The sequence below is a fragment of the Drosophila subobscura genome, chromosome A, assembly GCF_008121235.1.
Source record: "Drosophila subobscura isolate 14011-0131.10 chromosome A, UCBerk_Dsub_1.0, whole genome shotgun sequence".
Taxonomy (NCBI): Eukaryota; Metazoa; Arthropoda; class Insecta; order Diptera; family Drosophilidae; genus Drosophila; species Drosophila subobscura.
Window position 1 is genome coordinate 17720330 of NC_048530.1, and position 19689 is coordinate 17740018.

A 19689-nucleotide genomic window follows, 5' to 3' on the forward strand; every position below is an offset into this window, starting at 1 on the left:
ATAATAATAATACAAATAACTATAACAGTTTTCTCACAGCAATGTTTGTTTGTCTGTTTTTATTTGTTTATTTGGCTAAATATAATCATAGGCACCAATGCAGAGGATTGTTTTCTCCATCGCCGCCTGCACGAAGCAACTGATCAGGCAACATATCAGCGATGTCCACATTACGGAGCCCAGGTCGTGATATTTTTTGGGACTGGGATCGCACGACAGGGCCACATAGGATGGGCCAAAATACTGAACCATAATGCAGATCGTGACGAACACCTTGACTATGAACATGCACGAGCGCTCCCAGCGGCAGAAGGAGGAGCAGTGCGTGCCGAGGCGCCAGGGACCGATAACGGGCTGAAAGAGATACCAAGCCCCCATGCAGGTTTCCATTATGTGCGAGAAACGTGCGCGCCGCGGGTATATGTCCTTTTCGGTGGTCTTCGAGTGGTAAAACACCGGAGCCGTTTCGTACTTGGTGCTCGGAAAGCCCCGCAGCCATCTGTGCAGCAGGAAGGTTTGTGTCATGTCCGTGGCCATATCCGTGAGCACAACGCTGCGACAGAAAAAGTGTGGATATATTCCCGTGTGATCGTGCCCGACGGACAGCTCCGCGGGCGGCTGCACCAGCTCACGCTGCACCCGAAACGAGATGGTGCTGTTGCGCTGGAATGTCTTGCACTGTGGATCCTGGAACACAATCAACTGCACAAGCCCTTGGTCTGACTTCAGCGAAATAATAATGTTGGCCGAGGAGCCGGCGTTGCATCTGCCACCGAATGTGAGCCGGAAGACCATATCGCCGCGGTGGCACAGCTGCCCCGTCGCATAGTTCATCACATACAGCCGCTTGTCCCAGTTGCGTATTTTGCGCATGTGAATAATGATGTAGAGGACGGTCAGGACGGTGAGCAGCGTGTACAGCACCAGCATGTCGTAGTGGCGCGTCACCACTGGCCGATCCAAGTGGCATTTGATGTTCACCGGCACTGTGATGATGGGCATGGCGTCCACATCGAAGTCCCCGATGACATTGCAGCGGCAGTGGACGCCCGAGTTTGTGCTCTTGACCATGTCGGGCATGCAGGGCAGCTTGCTCCAGCTGTGCTCGGTGCCCGATGAGTTCCAGGCGCGGCAGAGATGGATCTCGGTGGCGAACGAGAAGAAGGCACCGTTCTGGTCAAAGGTATCCCAGGGCTCAGCCGGGTTCGAGGCACGCAGATAAATGAATGCCGAGCGCGCCTCAGTGCACCGATTTCTTAGTAAGAAATTTGTTCTCTGCGAAACTCCATACTTCACCTGGCAGGTGGCGCCACTAGTGTCCATGTCCTCGAGTTTGGGCACATTTGTCATGCGTATCAGCACGTTGAAGCCGATTTGCGCCCGGATAAATGTCACCTTGAGCACGGATTGGGCGTAAATCTCGGTGCGATACATTCGCACCTCGAATGGGGTGTACACATTGTCATGGATGACAGCATGAGCCTCCTCTTCGGGGCCACCAATGAGGTCAAGTGGCTCTGTTCGCGGATGTTTTACCTCTCCCCTGGGATTGTCAGTAAACGGAATGGTCTCCAGCCTCGAGAAGAATGTGAGTGGCTCCGAAAGCTGCTCGGTGGGCTGAAACATGGCACTCGTTGTAAAGGCGTTCACCACCAGCTCCTGTGTGCGCGACCGCTTCTTGGGGTAGAACCAGTACTGGCTGACCTTGTGGCTGCGCACGGATATGAGAACTTCATTGTGGCGCAGCTTGCGGCGCAGTTCCCGCAGCAGATTCCGCGAGAAGGCCAGCGTGTGCATGGAGTCTCCGGACTCTAGTTTGAGGCTGTGCTCGTAGTCCAGATCGAAGCTCTCCATGCGGATGTTGAAGCTGTCTCTATCAATTATTCTTGGACCCTCGCGCGGGTGCAGACGGCGCGCCGTCTCCATGCCCATGTAAATCAGGCAATTGCTCAGCTTCCAGTGGGTGTACATCCAGCTGTCCACGTGCTCGAGGAGTGGCCGCAGGGACGACAGCTGTTCCAGGCGCTTGCCAAAGTGATTGATGTTTATGCACGACTCCGACTCCGAGAGGCAGTGCGCCTTCGGTATGTACTCCCACTCGGCGTTGATGGTGTCCAGCATGTCGCACATGTCGTCGGTCATCAGGTCAAAGTGCTCGTCCAGCAGCGTCAGATCATTGCCCTCGACTATCACCTTGTATGTGGCGGTGATTCTGTTGAACATTCGTGCCAGCACCACAGCTTTCATGTCATCCAGGGGCTCGATGGCGCCCACCACGTGCTTGGTGAGTCGCACCAATTGCGTCAGCTCCACGGTGGACTGGGGCACATGCACGGAGAGTGTTTCCGTGAAAGTTACCAGCATTTCCTTGGTATGTATCAGCTTGGATATCAGACTCAGCAGTGGATACGCCTTTTGCCAGTCGGCATACTGCAGAAAGTGACGCGCTCTTGCCATATTCTGCATCAGAATGGCAGGCTTACCGCTTTCAGGTGACTCTTTTCTGATCCGTACTTTAAGCTCAACACTTTCACAAACATCGAGCTTATCGCATATCTGTGGGACAGAGACAGGAGAATTAAAGCTTCAATTGCTGTACATCGGAGGTTGGCAGCGTCGTATGCACTTTGCATGCGACAAGCATTTCGGGCAGCGCAGTCGGCACACGCACAGCTTAAAAGCTTCGTGGAGCTTTGGCCTATGCAGAGCGAACAACCGCAGCGCAGCGGCAGAAAAACAACTTGCAATCGGCTGGCGCAGCGGCAGAGAAGCAAGAAACGTTTTTGTGCTTCGTCTCTGTTGGAGAAGTGAAGAGTGAAAGAAGAATGAAAGAAGTGCAGAAGTGCCTGCTGTCCGTGTGTGGCTGCGTGCCTACCCCCTCTCACTCCCTCCCTCTGTGGAATGCTCTGAAATCTGAATGCACAGCGACGATCCCGTTACTCACGTGCTGAGTATGGCCTGTGCACAAATGCATACAAACGTGTGAGTGCTGTGTGCCGACCACCCCTGCTGCCCTGCTGTACGGTACACACCTTTACAGTTACTTTACGTGCGGGAACAAGTCGCAGCAATATCTCCCGATTTGACTGCCAGTCCACAATCAGAACATTGTTGGCCTCCACACCATAGCGCAGTGGCATGAAGCGTGCCTTACTCCTCTGGCACTGGATCAGAAAGAGTGTCTCGTAGGGCAGACCCTCGGATGGTTTTATCGTGCATTTCGTGTTCTCGGGGCCAGTATTCCTCTCCAAATAGATCCAGTCTTGTCCGTAATAGTTGTATTTGGGATTATACAGATGCGCAGCCTCCACATGCAGATGGATGCTGAGGCTAGACTTCTTGGCATCTATATCAGTGTACACCAGCCGATTCGCGTGCGCCTTCACTGGCTTATCGCCCACGCGCCACTCCCATTTGGTGATGTTCTTGTTGCCAATGCCCTCGCACTTGCCCCGCACGTGAATCGGCTTCCCCGGATTGTACTTGTCCTCGTCACAGTTCTTGACACATGCCACCTCCACGTTGATCAGATGCGGCGAAATGGAAAAGTCCAACTTCTGCCGCGAAGTGGCGGTCCGAATGGGATCGAATGCGGAGCGAATTAGCAGCTTCACGCGCAGCGTCTGGTTATTCGGTTGACTATATGCAGGGATAACAATGCGATGTCCTGCGGAGCACACACACAATCGGAATATCATTTATCTCTTTTTGTAGCGTCAAATCAAATCTCTTACTCGTTCCCATATTCTTTTTACACACTTTTTTAAGCTCCTTCAGTTTGGGCTTACACGACCATTGGTACATTAGGTGCTGCGGTCCCGAGCGGGATAGTGAGAGATCTCTGCTGAGGCTGCCGCTTATTGATATTGTTTTGCCACGGAAAACTTTTCGATAATTTCCACCACGAATAACCGGAAATAGTCGTTGCGACGCCAACGAAAGATAACACTAAAGATGAATACAGCAATCGTGAATTGGAAAACATTTTGTTGGTGGATTCATAATTACCCGTGCCACAAGTGGTATCCTGCGTCCCACAATTTTCGCATTCATTCGTACCAAAACTATGCGACTCAGCGGCGATTGTTGACGCACGGTCAGACGGTGTCGGGATAGTTTTATTTCTGGCCTCAATGTGGCACCCAAGAATTGCAACAGTTCTGTGAATAAACACCCAAGGTTTATCGATGTTTATGTTGCCCAAGAAAATCGCTGCTTACTCGAATCGGTGCTATCGTGCAGCGTCCAATGGTATTGTATGTATGAATCCATGGGGCAGAAGCGTGAGAAGTTGGCTCGTATGACAATTTCCTTGGATGTTTCATAGTACAGGGGCCGATTGGAGTCGTGACAGTTGGGAATATCAAATTTGGGCTCACAAGCGTTCTCCTGGATAAGTTTAACGACCGTATAGGTCGTCGCTTTCTGCTCACTCGAGTAGATGCCCTCCGTTGTGATTGCCGCATCAATCAGATAGAACCCGCTCGAGAAGAACTTCGTTTTCGACACATGAAAGTATCCCCTGGTGTAGGTTAGATTCTTTTCTATCTTCACGCCATAAAAGTTGAGTGTTTGCTGCAGGTTGGTTGTCCGATACCAGGCCAATGCCCCTTGGCGCTCGCTCGCGTTTGTCTGAAAATAATCAACCAGAATCCACTTGTTCATGACCACCTTGGTGGTGAACCACGCCAGTTGCACCGTCTCCAATGTTGTAATTATATTTGCTCTTCCGTAAGCATTGTAGCGGTTAACAAACACCTGAAGATTGGATGAATTCGTCGCCACTTCTGTGCAGAAATAACCAATGAGAACTAGCAATAGTTTCAGCAACATATTTTGAGTTGAAACCAAGCAAAAGCTGAGGTTGCTCAAGCCTCAAGCAGGTTAGTTTGTAAATTAACTTGTAAGGCACTAGCTGCTTTGTGTGTACAAAATAAAGTTGTTTTGGGTTGAGATTTCCACTGTCTTTGGCTGCTCATCCAGCTCCAGCTCCGACTCCAGCTGCTGCAGCTCCTCCTGTTGAGGATGCCACCACGCTGAGCGGCAGTGCTCGAGAGGTGCAGAGGTGCGAAGGGAGTGGCAATTGTGTGTTTTGTGTTGTTTTGTTTATTGTATAAGGTAGTAGTTAGGTAGTAGCATATAAATTTATATAACGTACGATTAACATAGTATGTAAAAAAAGACATAGCTAGCTTAAATACTTGTTCACTTGATGCGCTGCTCCTGCGGCTGATCCTGTTCTTGATTCTCATCCTGATGCTGAGCCCCATCCATCCGTCAATCCATCAATCCATCAATCCATCCATCCTCGATCAATTGCTCTTGCTCTTTGCTTATCTAATCTCAATGCGGTGTGTGTGAATGTGTTGGAAGGATGTGTGCGAGTGGTAGAGGGGGGGAGGAATAGAGGGGGGGTGTGGTGTTGACATCTAAAAACCAGCAACACCGCCACGCTTGCGATAGTCGGCATTGGCATAGACAGCCGTGGCATTTCTCGCTATGGCCGTGACCACCGATGACAGGTCGTTGGTGATCAGCTTGAGGACGTGTCCCCGCTTGGACAGCAGCTGCAGCAGCGAGTCGGAGAAGCCGCTCTTCTCGTACTCCAGGACATCGGGCATGAGCTGGTGGTACACGCGCGGTGCATCTATCGCCGTCTTCAGGTCCTGTCCGAACCACAGGACGCGTGCCGCCACCTCGACCACAGCGGGAATGATCCGAGCGCCGCCGGCCGCCCCAATGGCCAGACGAATGTCGCCCGCCCTGTCGGCCAGCAGCACTGGCGACTGCGAGGACATCGGCCGCTTGTGGGGCGCTATGGTGTTCGCCTGCGAGACGGGCAGTCCGTACAAGTTGTTCTCCACCGCAAAGTCGTTCATGCCGTTGTTCAGCACGATGCCAGTCCGCGGTCCAATCAGCGACGAGCCAAAGCTGCAAACGAGAAGGAGATACAAACAAGAAGGGATAGAGGAAACCCCATCGAACTCACTAAGAATTCACCGAGCTGGTCACGGACACGGCATCCCCGTTGGGTGCCAGAACCACCAAGTTGGCAGTGCCATCGGGATCCGCATTGGCGCCGAACTGAGCGCCGTAGGCCGCCGGACCCTCCAGCACGTGACTGTCGTTGATCTTGGCGCGATTCTGTGCCCCATACTCCGGACTATTCAGCTTGCTGACCAGCTCCCGCACATCGATAAAGTGCAGATCGCCCAGCTCCGAGCGATGGGCAAACCCGAACTTGAGGGCCTCGGCAAACCGATGAAGGGTGCGGGCACGCAGGTCCTCGCTGGCCAAGTCCTCGCTTGTGAAGTTGTAGCCCTGCAGGATGCTCAGCGCATGGGCCACCACAGAGCCCGAGCTGACGGGCGGCACCACATACAGCGTGTCCTCGCCCAGCTCCATGGTTATCGAGTGGACGACATCGGCGGAATAGTACTGCAGATCGTCGCCGGTTATGATGCTGCCCAGCTCCGACAGATCCTCCACGAGCAGCTTGGCCAAGGTGCCGTTGTACATGTCCAGTGGTCCGTTCTCGGCCAGCAGCTTGTACGACTCGCAGAGCTGCTTCGGTGGCTTCACGACAGTGCCCGAGGCATGCGGCAGGCCAGTCTCCTTGTTGGCATAAATTCTGAATGGAAAGTAAATGGATTTGAGCACCAAACACGATGTTAAGGCGTGGGATACTCACTTGTAGTGCTCCTGATCCTTGATGAGTGGCCAAACGATTTTGAGTGCCCGCGCCATGTGCTTGGACACGTGATAGCCAGCCTCGCACAGCTTCAGCGATGGCGCCACAAGGTCCGCCCAGGGCAGCTGGCCAAATCTGGTGTGCGCCTCATGGTAGCCCATTACCTCGCCGGGCACCGCAATGCTCAGGGGTCCCCTGAACGACAGCTCCGGACTCTTGTCGAAAATGTCCGGCTCAGCGGCGTAGGGCGCCACCTCGCGGGCATCAATGGAAGTGGCGTGGCGCTCCTGGCGGCTGTAAACGTTCATCAGGAAGCCACCGCCGATGCCCATGCTCTGCAGCGTCAGCAGACCGTTGCACAGGAGAGCGGCAATGGCCGCATCCACAGCGCTGCCATTCCGTGAGAGTATGTCGCTGAGGAGGGGAGGATGAGTCAATGAGATTGAAGATTGGAGACTGATGTCCATGTCCATTCACTCACCTGCCAATCTTGCTGCACTCGAGATTGTCCGAGCTCACGGCTGCCTTCTGGTAGACACCCAAAATGGAGCTGAAATTCTCGCCAATATCGATGGCAACCTGATCCGCAAACTGTGTGGGCGTGGCCGCTGTCGCTGACGTTGAGGCGGCCACATTGGGCAGCGTGTCGGCATCCCCAGCAGGGGTGGTGGCGGCGCCCATCGATCCATCATCGAGTAGATTGAGATTGCCAATGGGTGTTGGCTGGTCGGTGTCCTGCTGCTGCTCCTGCGGCTGCTCATCTGTTAAAGTAAATCTGTTAAGTGTCTTGTGGCTTTCTGTTGTTGTTGCAATTGTTGTTGTTGTTGCAGTTGCAGTTGTTGTTGGTGGTTGTTGTAGTGCTGTTGTTGTTGTTGTTGTGCTAATTGTTGTAGTTGCTGGTGCTGGTGCTGGTGCTGGTGCTGGTGTTGCCGTGCTACTTGCAAATTCAAATGTTGCCTCTGCTGTCGCTGTTGCCTCTGTGCTTGTTGCAACAAATGTTGCAGCTGTTGTTGCTGTTGCTGTTGTTGTTGCTGTTGTTGTGCTGTTTCTATATGGCGTCGATTTTGGCCAGTCTTCGTTGTTGCAGTTGCAGTTGTAGTTGTAGTTGTAGTTAGGTGAGGTTAGGGTGTAAAGTTTTACGTTTTGGTTTTTTGTTCATGTGAATACTTTTTGGTGCCACAATAGAAGAAATTATTTTGAGCTTGATTAAATGCCTGGTGCTTGGTTAGAATGGATCGGAGCATGCAGAGAAAGCAACGATAACGATAACGATACGATAACGATAAGTGTCCGTCTGTCTGTCCGTCCGTCTGTCTGTCTCTGGTCTGTCTGTGGGTTTGTGTGTGGTTTAGTTTGCCTTTTGGGTGAGTGACTTGTTAGCTGGGTGTGTGATTGCCTCGATCCTGCTGCCCCACCCCACAACCCACACGATCGGTACTCACCACTGAAGCAGAGGCTGATGATGACGTAGCTGATGAGGGCAATGCCAATGAAGCAGATGAGCACAATGGTCAGCTTCTTCATCCAGGCGAGCAGTTTGGCACGCCTGCAACAAGGAACACACATAAATACACACACACACACAGAGGGAACTTGCACTCACATCTTTTCACGTCTCGCTTCCTCAGCTGCGGCTGTATCCTGCATCAGTTCGCCGCCATTCTTCTCCTCATCGGAGTCCAGGCCGCTGGCCGACTTCAGTGGAATCTTGTTCATGGCATCTTCGTTGCTGTGGTGCACCATTTTGTGGGCATCTGCTGTTGCCCCCGGTCCACTTGCGGTTGTTCCTGTTGCAGCTGCACTGCTGCAGAGAGAGAGAGAGAGAGCGAGAGAGCAACAGTTAATGTCTGCGAGCGCCTGTAGGTATGCAACAGTTTTCGCCAGCAGGCCACAAAGCAAACTGAAATCAAACTTTCATGTTCGCCAGCAGCCAGCCAGCCATCCTCCATCAGTTGAAAACAAAATCCCCAACACCCAACACCCACACACCACCATGCCTTCCCGCAAACTGTTTTCAAACTCTTCAACAATCGACAGCAGCAGCGACGACGACAACGAGGACAGCCCTGTCGTCATCGGCAACTTTGATGGCAGGATGTGGTCTATACATATAAGTGTATACACATGTATGTGGACGTGTAGTTGTGTGCGTGCATGCCTGTGTGGGGGTGGGCGTGCCGCTTTGAAAATGGGTCAGACACACGTCAGCGTCGCAGCGTCGCAGCTGGCAGCACAGCAAAAAACAGAAAACAGAAACAGAGAAGGAGAAAAAGCAGAAACAGAGGCTGAGGCAGAGGCAGAGGCGGAGGCGGAGGGCAGGCCGCAATCGCCTTTAATGCACTTTTCCTGCGCTTTTCATTTGTTGTTTCGGCCATAACCATAATTGAATGTTGTGATTGCAGCCTTGCGTGGTCTTGTGGTGGCTCGTGGTGCACCACAATGGGTGGTCATTGCACCCAGAAATTTGGGTTAATTGCCGCAGCTATGGATAAGCCATCAAACGGACCTCCGGACCTGACCTGCGGCCACGATTTAATTGTTACTCGCAATTCGCAATAATGACGACACTTGCCGGTAAAACACACAAAATACAGGGTGCTGCAGCCAAATAGATCACTCGAAGCCGCAAAATGATGATCTAAGGCTGCAGGCAAATCCCTTCTTCAAGGCAAATAAACGAGGAAGTTTGAAATAATTCTAATTCTACTTGGCACTGGGGCACCGCACCCTTTCCAAAGGCATCATCATATTTTGAGACTTACATAGCTTTTGTTGCATGCCACGGGCTGGCATGGCACTTGGCACTTGGCAGGCATTTGTTGCATTTTTAGGTCACCTGCATTTAATTTCATTTCATTCTCGTTTAATTGCAGCTCGCCGTAGACGCATGAGCCAGCAAGCAAGGCAACAATTATGTGGCGCGGGGAATGCAATTTAGGTTTACGATCCACCCACTAAACTACGCCAAGCTCCCCCCATGACCTCACATCAGTAGTAGACAAGCGAAGGAAGCCACAACTGAGTAGCGATGCCATGTCGAATGTCAGTCAATTGCACAACTTTTGTTTTAGCAAGTTTCCTTTTTGCTGGGGATGCTCGTTTCCAGTAATATATTTATTTATGCACTCAAATATCCGATAAAGGACAGGTTTCCGCAAGCGACAGTAAATATTTCTTTCACTCTTCTTCCTTTGATTGTACTTATTATAATTACGGGGAAGTGTTCTAGTCATTCAGAGCTTAAATACAATTTTTTCCCCGTTCAAAAGTTTCCCCTTTGTCTGTAGATTCCTCAAACTTTCATCTTTCATTTATATTTTTTGCTTCACCTTTTATTTCGACCGCCCTTTTTGCTGCTTCTTTCAGTTGTCTGATCCGTGTGGACGGATGTCAGTTTTTGGCGCATGCGCAGCGCCCCCCAAAGACAAATTCGGAATGACAACCGATTGAAAATCGGAATTGATTGTCATTACTATTAGCTGTACGTGAGTCGCTTAATGATTAGTTTTAAATTTCAAAAAATTCAACTTAAAATATATAAAGAAAAGAAGTTACAGTCCGGCATTTATGGGCACGAACTACAGTCCGACGATGAGTGAATATTCATCGAGTTTACACATGTACATAACATGTACAGTTTCTCTCTGTGTATTGCAGATATCTTTAAGAACATTTTGTTGAAGAATGAATGACTGCCTCGTGGACTTACTGTCATCTTTGCCGACTGCTTATCAGACTGCAGCCTGCATGGGGCAGCCAGTGACAGAGGTCATCTGGTACAGTGCGTGAAATACTTATACATACAAATAAAGAAATCGTTTTGAGAGAAAGCCACTGGCTACGACTAGCCAAGCTAGACTTCAATTTCCGAATTTCGAAATAATTATGCCATAAAAGAGCCTTCAATTACCAAGTCAAGTGGCGGATGGAGGAAGAGGCGCCAAGGGGCCACAGCCATAGCCATAGATCACGGTCGATCGGGCATGGAAAATACAACAAATAAATTCCATTTGCATTTTAGATCGGGCAATTAAATCAACAACAATTTGACAACAAACACAATTAAAATGCACGAAGACGAGCGCAAATAAATCAAATTTGGTGTGTAGACGGAAGGGATTGGGTGGGGGGAAGGGTGGTGCGGGGATGTGTACTTATGTATGTACATAAAAGTCAGGTCCGAATGATGATCAATCTACCGAACCAAAGACATGGGTGGAGTGGGCTCTATAGGCGACCCACTTCCATTTTCAAATTGCAATGCATAAAAATGTTAATGTTTGCTTTGGGCGAAAACTGGCCAAAAGTTAAATATGTACCGAGTGCTGTGCACTGAAAGACATCAACAGAGAGTGTCCCCATTTGTCATTCAGCTTCACGGATGAGTCAGCTCCGAACTATTTGTGCAACATGCACAGCATGGGGCTATGAATGCAACCAATCCTCAGGCCACCATCCTGCGCAACTCAAACTCAAACTACACAAAATGATAAGATGAAAAAAGGAACAAGAGATTTCCAATAAAACAACAACATTCAGCTGATATGAGAGTGCAGTTCGGATTCGGATTGGGTCTTGCATTGCACTATCTAAAGCTTATCTTTAGAACAATTAACCAAAAGAGTCGAAGCAATTTATGACGCTGGGTGCCCAGAAATCTTCCAAGAGATAAGGAGGGTGCATGGCAGCCAGCATGAGAATACGTATTCCCATGGAATACATCAAACAATGATCTGGCATTTAGAAGCCAGAGCAGCCCAGAGATGCCAATGGCATTGGCCATAGCGTGTCGCCGCTCATTGTTGTTGTTGTTTGCTTGCCTGAGTTGATATTATTTGTGCGGCCGAGTACTACTATTTTGACACATTTCGCATTTCCAATCCAATCCCATTCGTGACAGTGCAAATTGATCTCGCCCAAAGTTCAGGGCCGTTTCTCCACAGATAAGTATTGTGGTTCACGACAGACAGACATGCGGGTGCATATGAGTATCTATGGGTATTGTCGATAGACAGAGAGAGAGTGAATGGGGGGAGGGAGTACAGATTAGCTGGCATGGCCATAGACAGTGTCGGGTATTATATCTGCTCAAGTATACACATAAATGTATGGATGGAATGGGATGTATGAATGGAAATCCAGGCTGAGGGAGCTGCGGAGAGATGCCTTATGCTGTTGCTGCTACTGCTGCTGCTGCTGCTGTTGATTAACTTGTCAGCAATCAGCAGCCTCGACAGCAGCCTCAATGGCTTCCCAAAACGAAACAGCGTTTAGCATCCATTACTGTTAGACTAAGTGGCCCCAGCCCCAGGCACAGTCGCAGCCGCAGCCTCAGCCCCAAGCCCCAGTCAGAGTCTGTCACATTCAAGATCTGTGAAGCAATTGAGAGAGCTTCTTAGAATTGAGCTAGATAAAGACTGCACTTGCTCTGAATGGACAGGCTGGGATGGTATGGGGATGGGAGTACGAGGAGGAGGTGCTGAAGCGTGTCATCTACAGCATCTCGCGGGATCAAAGAATGGTCGCCACCCGCCGCTTCCCGTTCCGAGCACACCCGAAGGAAGGGATGGGTGGATCACACAATTGAAGGTCACTGTTCATCTCTACATTTCATCTCTACTTCAGAGCAAAACCTGAAGAAAACTTTCAAATCTTGTTAGGAAAGGATAAATGACAAGTCAGAAATAATCTCAAATTCTGTTTCTTCATGCACGTGTTCCCCCCTTCCCTTTATATTTCCCCTGCTGTGTCTTGTGGCAACAAATAAAATTCAAGAAGTATTCAAATTTAGATGTGGCACTGATTGAATTACCTCACGGGATTAAAGTAGAATGTTTCGCTTCACAAATGAAATGTTTATGTACATATACACAAATGTATGTATGTACATGTGTATGTATGTATGTATTTATGTACATATGTATGTGTGTATTTCTTTAGCTGCGAGAGAATTAACTTAAAATATTAGTATTGAGTTACATTTTTTGTTGGTTTGGCTTTGGAAATGAATTCTCATCAAGCTTTAGATTGTCAAAATCGTCAAGAAGAATAAAAATAAAATAGCGTAATTTTATAGAAGATTATGGGCATACATACAATGTACATATTTACATACTCGTAGTATGTACAGCTGTTATGGCCATAGAGTAGGTGTTGAATTGCAACTTTTACAATATCCAGACACAAAATAAAAGAGAATAGATCAATAATTTTAATCGCAGTTTTATGCCATTATATTTTGGACAAAAGAAATTCTCTAATCTATAATTAACTTTTGAACTTTTATCCAAAACTTCTAAACTCGACAATTGGAATTAGACGGAATCAAATAGCTATTTAATTTCATAAATTAAGCATGTACATTCGATGTACATAAATACATGTGTGGGAGTGGGAGGGAAAGTATTTTCTGGAAGTTTGCCAAGTAAAAGTAATCCCTCGACTCATTTCTGAAACAAAACCAATTGAAGGTAACTCAGAATTACCAGTTTTTGATTTTCAAGATCTCTCTGTCTCTCCATTCGCTTATTCCACTTTTTATTGGACTTCCCACTTTCGTTTTAATTTTGTTTTTAATTTATGAAACAAAGCATATACGAAAATATTTAAGATATTGACAAATTAGCAGCTAGAAGAACTGTCTGTCACCCGGTCTCTCCCTCTTTCTCGCTCTCCTCGTCTCTTTTGTATCCTCTCCTTCTTTTTCTTGGCCAGACACTCTCTTGGATGGCCTTCAGAAACAGCAAAAATCAACATCGAGCAGCAGTAATGAATGCATCTCAACAAGTGTGCCCGCTCCACGCATTTGGCGGCATTATTGGCGTCTGGCATTTATTTGGTTTTCATTCTGCCGTTTTCTCGACTCTTTGTTGCTGCTGCCACTGCCACTGCTGCCGCTGCTGATTTTCTGTTTTATTTTGGTTATTTATAAATATGCTTAATAATTTTGAAATGAAACGAAAAGCACACAAAGCACACAGCCAGCAGCCAGCAGCCGGCAGAGCAGAGCAGAGCAGTGCGAACCGGAGAGGATGGTTGCCCTAGACTTGGACTTGGACTTGTTGGTTCCACTGACACTGCTGGTGTCGCCAACGTTTTTATACCCTTTCCAGAGAGTACTATGATTTTTGCCAATGAGGCCAAGGAATATAATTCTTTCACATCAAATATTCCAATTCTTCGGAGTAAAATATTATCTCAAATACGGATTACTTCATCCTCAATGCTACCACAGAAATGACAACAAATTCTACAAATATTATAGCTGAAAGGCTCCATTAGCGAAGTATCCCATGAACATATCATACAAATATGTATGTAAATATTTGTGTACATTGGTGACATGGCAACATTGGCAACAATCTGTCGCAAGTGTATCAAAATCGATGCATTGCCTTCTTTTAATTTTTCTCGTTTCAGGTGGGCGAACCTGGCGACGGATGCCGGCCCAAGAATCAACATGTATGTATGTACATCTGTTCATACATACATCAGAAATAAAACCTTTTTTTATGTTTCCGTTTCTTTTTCTTTTTGCTTTTATTTGTTGCAATTGAAATTTCCTGGCCTGATACGCACACGCACAACAACAAGAACAACAAAAAATGTAATAAAAAAATTGGTTATTTTGTATATATTGTGGTTTTTTGTCACCTTTTCAGTGGATTTTTGTTTGGTTTTATGCGCGGTTTTGGTGCGGTTTTCAAAAACGCGCGCGTTTCTTGCACAGCGCACTATTTATTGTAGACGCGTGAAAATCACTCGCATTCTCCTCGAGATGTACATATATATGTATACATCAATGGCTATATGTACATATGTGTATCTGCTATAACTATAACTCTTCTATGTTCCCCAATTATATTTATTTATTAGCCGTTTATTATGCTGATTTAGTCGCGTGTCGCGTCGACGTCGTCTGGTCAACTGAATTAAGAACGGGATGGGTTCGCGGCCGCGGCCGAGGCCGAGGCAGCCTCTGCGATTCGTCTAGCCGAGTGGGCAACTTCGTCGCTTCGTCGCTGCCATGAAGAAACTATATAGGGAGGTATCGTCGGTGGCAGAGTTACTCGTCGGTTGTCCTAATTTTCAGTTGCGGACAAAATTTGTCATCCAATTTTTTTTTAAATGTTTATTTTTTTAAAACAAAGACTACTATCATGTAGCAAACTATTAAAAATTAAATTATGAAACAATTATTATGTTTATTCACATTGCCTTCAAATGCTTAATCAGCACACTCCATTGTCGTTGCCCTCATACTTACAGCGAGAGCCCGTTCACTCGCACGTTTCCATAATTTTTGACGACGAGACCTCCTTATATAGTTTCTTCATGGTCGCTGCGTCGTTGCGTCGCTGCTGTTGGGTTTTTGCTGTTGCTGTTGCTGCTGTTGCTGCTGCTGCTGCTAGTGCTGCTGTTGTTTTACTGTTGCTTCTATGCTGCACTGCAAATTGTTGCTGGCGTGCGGAAATCACGAAAATTAGGCGACCCCGATGGACGGCATGGGATGGGATGGGGACGCAATGGGGAACGCATTGAGCTCTCCCCCGATTGTCACTTTGGAGGCGTGATTGTCGTTTTAGGCGGAGGAAAAGCAACCAACCAACCAACCACCCACCCGCCGGCAGGCCATTAAAAGCAATTTGTTGACAGTGACACACAAAAGTGAACGCACACAGAGTGTGGGTGTGGGAGTGTGGTCGTGTGTGAGAGAGAGGGAGGCAGGCGCCCAGCGAAACAAACAAGAACAAATCGGTACGAAAATGATAACGTGGTAGGAATAGGAACATGACAGACAACTCCATGACATCATCGAAGTGACCAACACAATCCATCGTTGATTGCTACACTAGATCCGCCACAACCGGAAAATGCACCACACACAGTGAACACATTGCATTACGAGACATTTAACCATAATACAACGGAGATAAAGAGTCTGTGTAGAACTGCTCTGCAGCGTCCTTGTCGATTGCTGGAAATACCACTGTAATTCCTTTGTCTAGTTCCTCTTTAATATATCACTGTGTTCCCATCTGTTCTGTGTCCTTCCCGCCGTCTCACTCATACCACGATTGTTTATGGAAGTTTCTGGAAATTCGCAAATCCCTGGAACAGGTGCAATGTTGCAGGCCCGTGTTTGTGTTTGTGTTTATGCAAGCAAGTGGGCAGGTCTTATGTTTGCTTTTGCATATTTCGCTGGTCATCGCATTCATCGCATCATCGCCAGTGTCTCCACACATCCGCTGCGTACATGCGTGTGGAGGGACGAAGATTTCCGCTGCAGTTTGACATTTTGCTAGTGCCGGGTCCGATAAGACGCAGATTTCAACAGCAGAGCAGACACACGCACACACACGCACACACTGCATATGTTTGTGTGTAGACGGAGGAGGATGATCGTGGATGCATGTCCAAACAGATGGCGTGCTGGCGCCCGCAAGGGGAAAAGCATGCAATTTTCCAGCCACAAACGACGACAAACGCAAAAATTGAAATGTGTGTCAACAAATTGTACAAATTATCAGCAGTTGTGGTACAGTTAGGAGCCACTCAGGCAAGGGAACGGAGCACAAGGGAGGTACATAGAGCGAGCGATGCAGTGAGCAGTGTGCTTGACACGAACTCGGATACATCATATGTACATGTACTCATTCATATAGATGTATTTATGTATGTAGATAGGTGGGCGGTATCACAATCCATCAGCATGACAATGGGCTAATTACGGCTCATACATCACGAGAAATGACGGCCGAAGTCGTTTGGCACTCTTTGGCCGGCTTATTCCACTGTGCACTGTGCATCACCAAGAGCCGAATGGATTTCCATACTAAATCTCTGTTGCCACTGTCCATGCGTGTATGGTATGAGTGTGTGGGCGGTCGGCCACTGTTGAAGATCGAAATACGCTGGAAGTTGAATGAAATGAAATGGAATGGAACGCAATGGACTGGACTGTAGGTACAACGCGCTGAGTGGAGTAGTGCGTTAAGTAAAGAGACTAAATACCTAAAAGAAGCCAAGAATACTTAGACTATTTGAGCCCAATCACCCACTGTAGCACTTTTGGTTTGGAACTGTCCATCGAGCGTTTACTGTACATACATACAAATGTAAATATGTATTTAATTATGTAGGTGGAATCTTAAGCCACTGCCCATCAATGGCTCTGAGCCGAACCCAATCGAATCGTTTTTGGTTTTATTTAAATGTTGTTTAATTTTTCATAGGTGTGAATGCAGCAAGCAGACAATCGAGCAGCAGCAGTCGTTGAGTCGCAGGAAAAAGACATTTATCAATACATTTTGGTGCGTTGGCCGATGTCGGATTCCACTTCCACTGCCACACCGACGTGATGACAACATCATTTACCGAATGCCCTTGGGCTGCTCCTCAACGTGCATAATTGTGGTCTACTTGATCAGCCACTTGCCACTAATCCCCTTTCCCTTGCCAGCATCAATTCTATCTGCAACTGTGTTGTGCCGGTGGGGGTGTGGTTGCACTTAGCATACTCATTAATTGGTTGAGGAAATGTTTTCCTCTTCATGTTCACGCTGTTGGGTTGTTCATTTTATTCAAGTGCTGTTGCACTTTCATGTGGCATGCCCCCTGCAAAATCTTTACACCCTGCTTGCTCCCTCATTGCTCATTACATATGTACATACATACATATGTACATATACATATACATAAATATGTACATTTGTATATGTACAGTAAGCCAGGCCATGCTCCCGCCCTCAATCATCCTGCAACTATTTTCAGACTGTCTGACACACATTATGGATGGAAGAAACGGAAAAGGGGGGGATGCTGACAGTGTTGGAAGGGGATTTTTGGTACGGTACGCTCTAGAGCAGGGGCAGTGCAGTCATTTGTTTACATTGTTCGGCTTCTTGTGAGCTACTTTACAGCACAGTATGGGACCCCTCCAACCCCATTTAACCGCACCATTCTCCCATCCGCTTCCACCCAAACCCCCTTCTCGACCAAAATACACCCAAAAAACAAAAATGTTCCTTGTTGATTTTTCTGTTCTTTGCATTTCCTTTTTCATCTTTGATGGATTGTTTTGCGGTCCATTGAAATCGACAAAAACTTTAAGTTTGAAAAAACACCAAAACGAAAATAAACGAGAAGGGACGTGTGAGACGCTTCTTACGCGTCACAACTTTTATACCCGGCACTCAGTACTACATCTGCAACTTAGCGGTTATTTGTCAAATTTTACATTTTTTCTTCATCTGTCATCTACATCAACAACACTACTCACGCCAACACGCTCCTTTAGCTCGCCACCCTCCCTCCCGACGGGGTGGGTTTGGCCACTGAAAATTTATTTCTTCATTGTGGCTATAATAATGATCCAATCGGATCTCAATTTGGTGATCTGATAGATATGGTCATTCCCTACGGAATGGCGTTTTTAGTTTTCTGTTATCTTCAATTGTAGATTTGGGAGGTTTTCGACCTTTTGCATGGGCGGAAGGGGGCGGGGCTCATTTTTGAAATACACTGGTTTCAGTGTGAGCATACAGCAGTCTGGTGCCGAAATTTGGTGGCTCTAGCTTTTATAGTCTCTGAGAACTAGCCGACAAACAAGACGGACAGACGGACGGACGGACAGACGGACAGACAGACATGGCTCAATCGACTCGGCTATTGATGCTGATCAAGAATATATATACTTTATGGGGTCGGAAACATTTCCTTCTGTGCGTTACATACAACCGTTATCCGCACAAATACAATATACCCTATTTACTCTTCGAGTACCGGGTATAAAAAAATCATCCCAAAAATTGCTCTCTCTACGTTTCTACTATTTTTAACCATGTATACACCTATCTAATCGGATGTACATTCATACATACAATATGTAAATGTAAACAATATTGAAACAATTTCAATCTTTGATTAGCTTGAATCCGTTTGAGCGGAATTCTTTTCTAGTTTTTTTGTTGTTTTCTTTTTCTTTTTTGTTGCGCCGCAGATGTAAACATTTTCGGTTTGAATTGTGATTTTGGTTAGCTATAACAAGAGACCAGATAGTCGACGGCTCTAAAAAGAGCAAACAAATACACAGGTACATAGACTGTACATATGTACATAGGTTTGCTGTAGTTGGATAATTATTTGTTAAATGATGAACAAATTCCATCTAATCGAGACCTTACTTGACCTTCTCTTGCAAGTCTCTTTCAAATAGCTCTCGATATTCTCTATAAAAATCTAGTTAAAGACTTAACTGATGTCTGAATACCCAAGAAATAAGCTGAATCCACTGGAACGAACCTTCATAATTTTGAATTCTTTTTTCCATCTGTGGATATTCTTTATATTTCTTTAACATTTTTACGCCTTTTTTGTAACAATTTGTAACTACAAAAATGGTTGATTTATTCATTTTAATATTAATTCTACTGAACTTACGATTGCAGTGTGGATAGATTTGTGGCCGAGGCTCCAACGCCGCATGCCGTGGAATGCATTTTGCAACTTGCTCTTTCTTTTCTCTTTCTATCTTATACTTCCTCTCTTGCTTCCGCTCTTCTAAGCTGTCAGCCGCGACACCTCCAATGCTGTGACAGACGCACAAACGTATTTAAAATTGTTTATGCCAATGCAAACACAACAAAAAATATAACAAAATTGTAAACTATTCCATTGATGAATGGGGAAGATGAGAGTTGAACTCGGCTTGGCTTGGATTTGGCTGGGCACTGAGGCTTCACTTGGCTGGACACTTGGCTGGGTTCGTTGCGGTTTCAGATGTTGCGCATGCCTTGAGAGACTTCTGCAAGAGCTTCGGCGGCATTCGCGACGTTCGTTTGCTGACTGAATTCTCAGTTACCGCCGAGGATGCCTGCCCGTTCACACACCGCAGCAGCCGCGCAGCAGCAGCGACGTCGCCGGTTGTGGCAGAGGATGACGCTGCTGCTGCTGCTGTTGCTGCTCCCATAAGAAACGAAAATGCCATGGAATGAGAT

General features: G+C 47.1%; 2 protein-coding genes across 3 annotated transcripts; both read right to left on the reverse strand.

The window, feature by feature from the left end:
- Positions 1-75: 75 nt before the first annotated feature.
- On the reverse strand, positions 76-4833 carry LOC117893923. The gene is made up of 3 exons (XM_034800708.1): positions 4221-4833; positions 3033-3667; positions 76-2556 (listed from the first exon to the last, which is right to left on the reverse strand). The coding sequence occupies exons 1-3, from the start codon at positions 4831-4833 to the stop codon at positions 76-78; spliced, it is 3729 nt and encodes a 1242-aa protein (XP_034656599.1).
- Positions 4834-5086: 253 nt separating this feature from the next.
- LOC117893823 (glutathione hydrolase 1 proenzyme) lies at positions 5087-19312 on the reverse strand. Of its 2 annotated transcripts, none has more exons than XM_034800580.1 (7): positions 19133-19312; positions 8295-8495; positions 8134-8237; positions 7173-7452; positions 6692-7105; positions 5990-6631; positions 5087-5931 (listed from the first exon to the last, which is right to left on the reverse strand). In XM_034800580.1, the coding sequence occupies exons 1-7, from the start codon at positions 19189-19191 to the stop codon at positions 5430-5432; spliced, it is 2202 nt and encodes a 733-aa protein (XP_034656471.1). In that variant the 5' UTR covers positions 19192-19312; the 3' UTR covers positions 5087-5429. The 2 variants fall into 2 exon arrangements, with proteins under 2 accessions (XP_034656471.1, XP_034656480.1); XM_034800589.1 differs by lacking the exon at positions 19133-19312 and adding an exon at positions 14345-14624.
- Between the last annotated feature and the right edge of the window lie 377 nt (positions 19313-19689).

Bases quoted from the DNA above. Each gene is read 5' to 3' on its own strand.
- LOC117893923 (XM_034800708.1), bottom strand. From the start codon at position 4,833: ATGTTGCTGAAACTATTGCTAGTTCTCATTGGTTATTTCTGCACAGAA. The intron at 3,668-4,220 runs GTAAGCAGCGAT...TGTGCTCCGCAG, and splicing joins GCACGATAGCACCGATTCGA to GACATCGCATTGTTATCCCT. The intron at 2,557-3,032 runs GTGTGTACCGTA...TCTGTCCCACAG, and splicing joins CACGTAAAGTAACTGTAAAG to ATATGCGATAAGCTCGATGT.
- LOC117893823 (XM_034800580.1), bottom strand. From the start codon at position 19,191: ATGCATTCCACGGCATGCGGCGTTGGAGCCTCGGCCACAAATCTATCC. The intron at 8,496-19,132 runs GTAAGTTCAGTA...CTCTCTCTGCAG, and splicing joins AATCTATCCACACTGCAATC to CAGTGCAGCTGCAACAGGAA. The intron at 7,106-7,172 runs GTGAGTGAATGG...TCCCCTCCTCAG, and splicing joins GAGTGCAGCAAGATTGGCAG to CGACATACTCTCACGGAATG.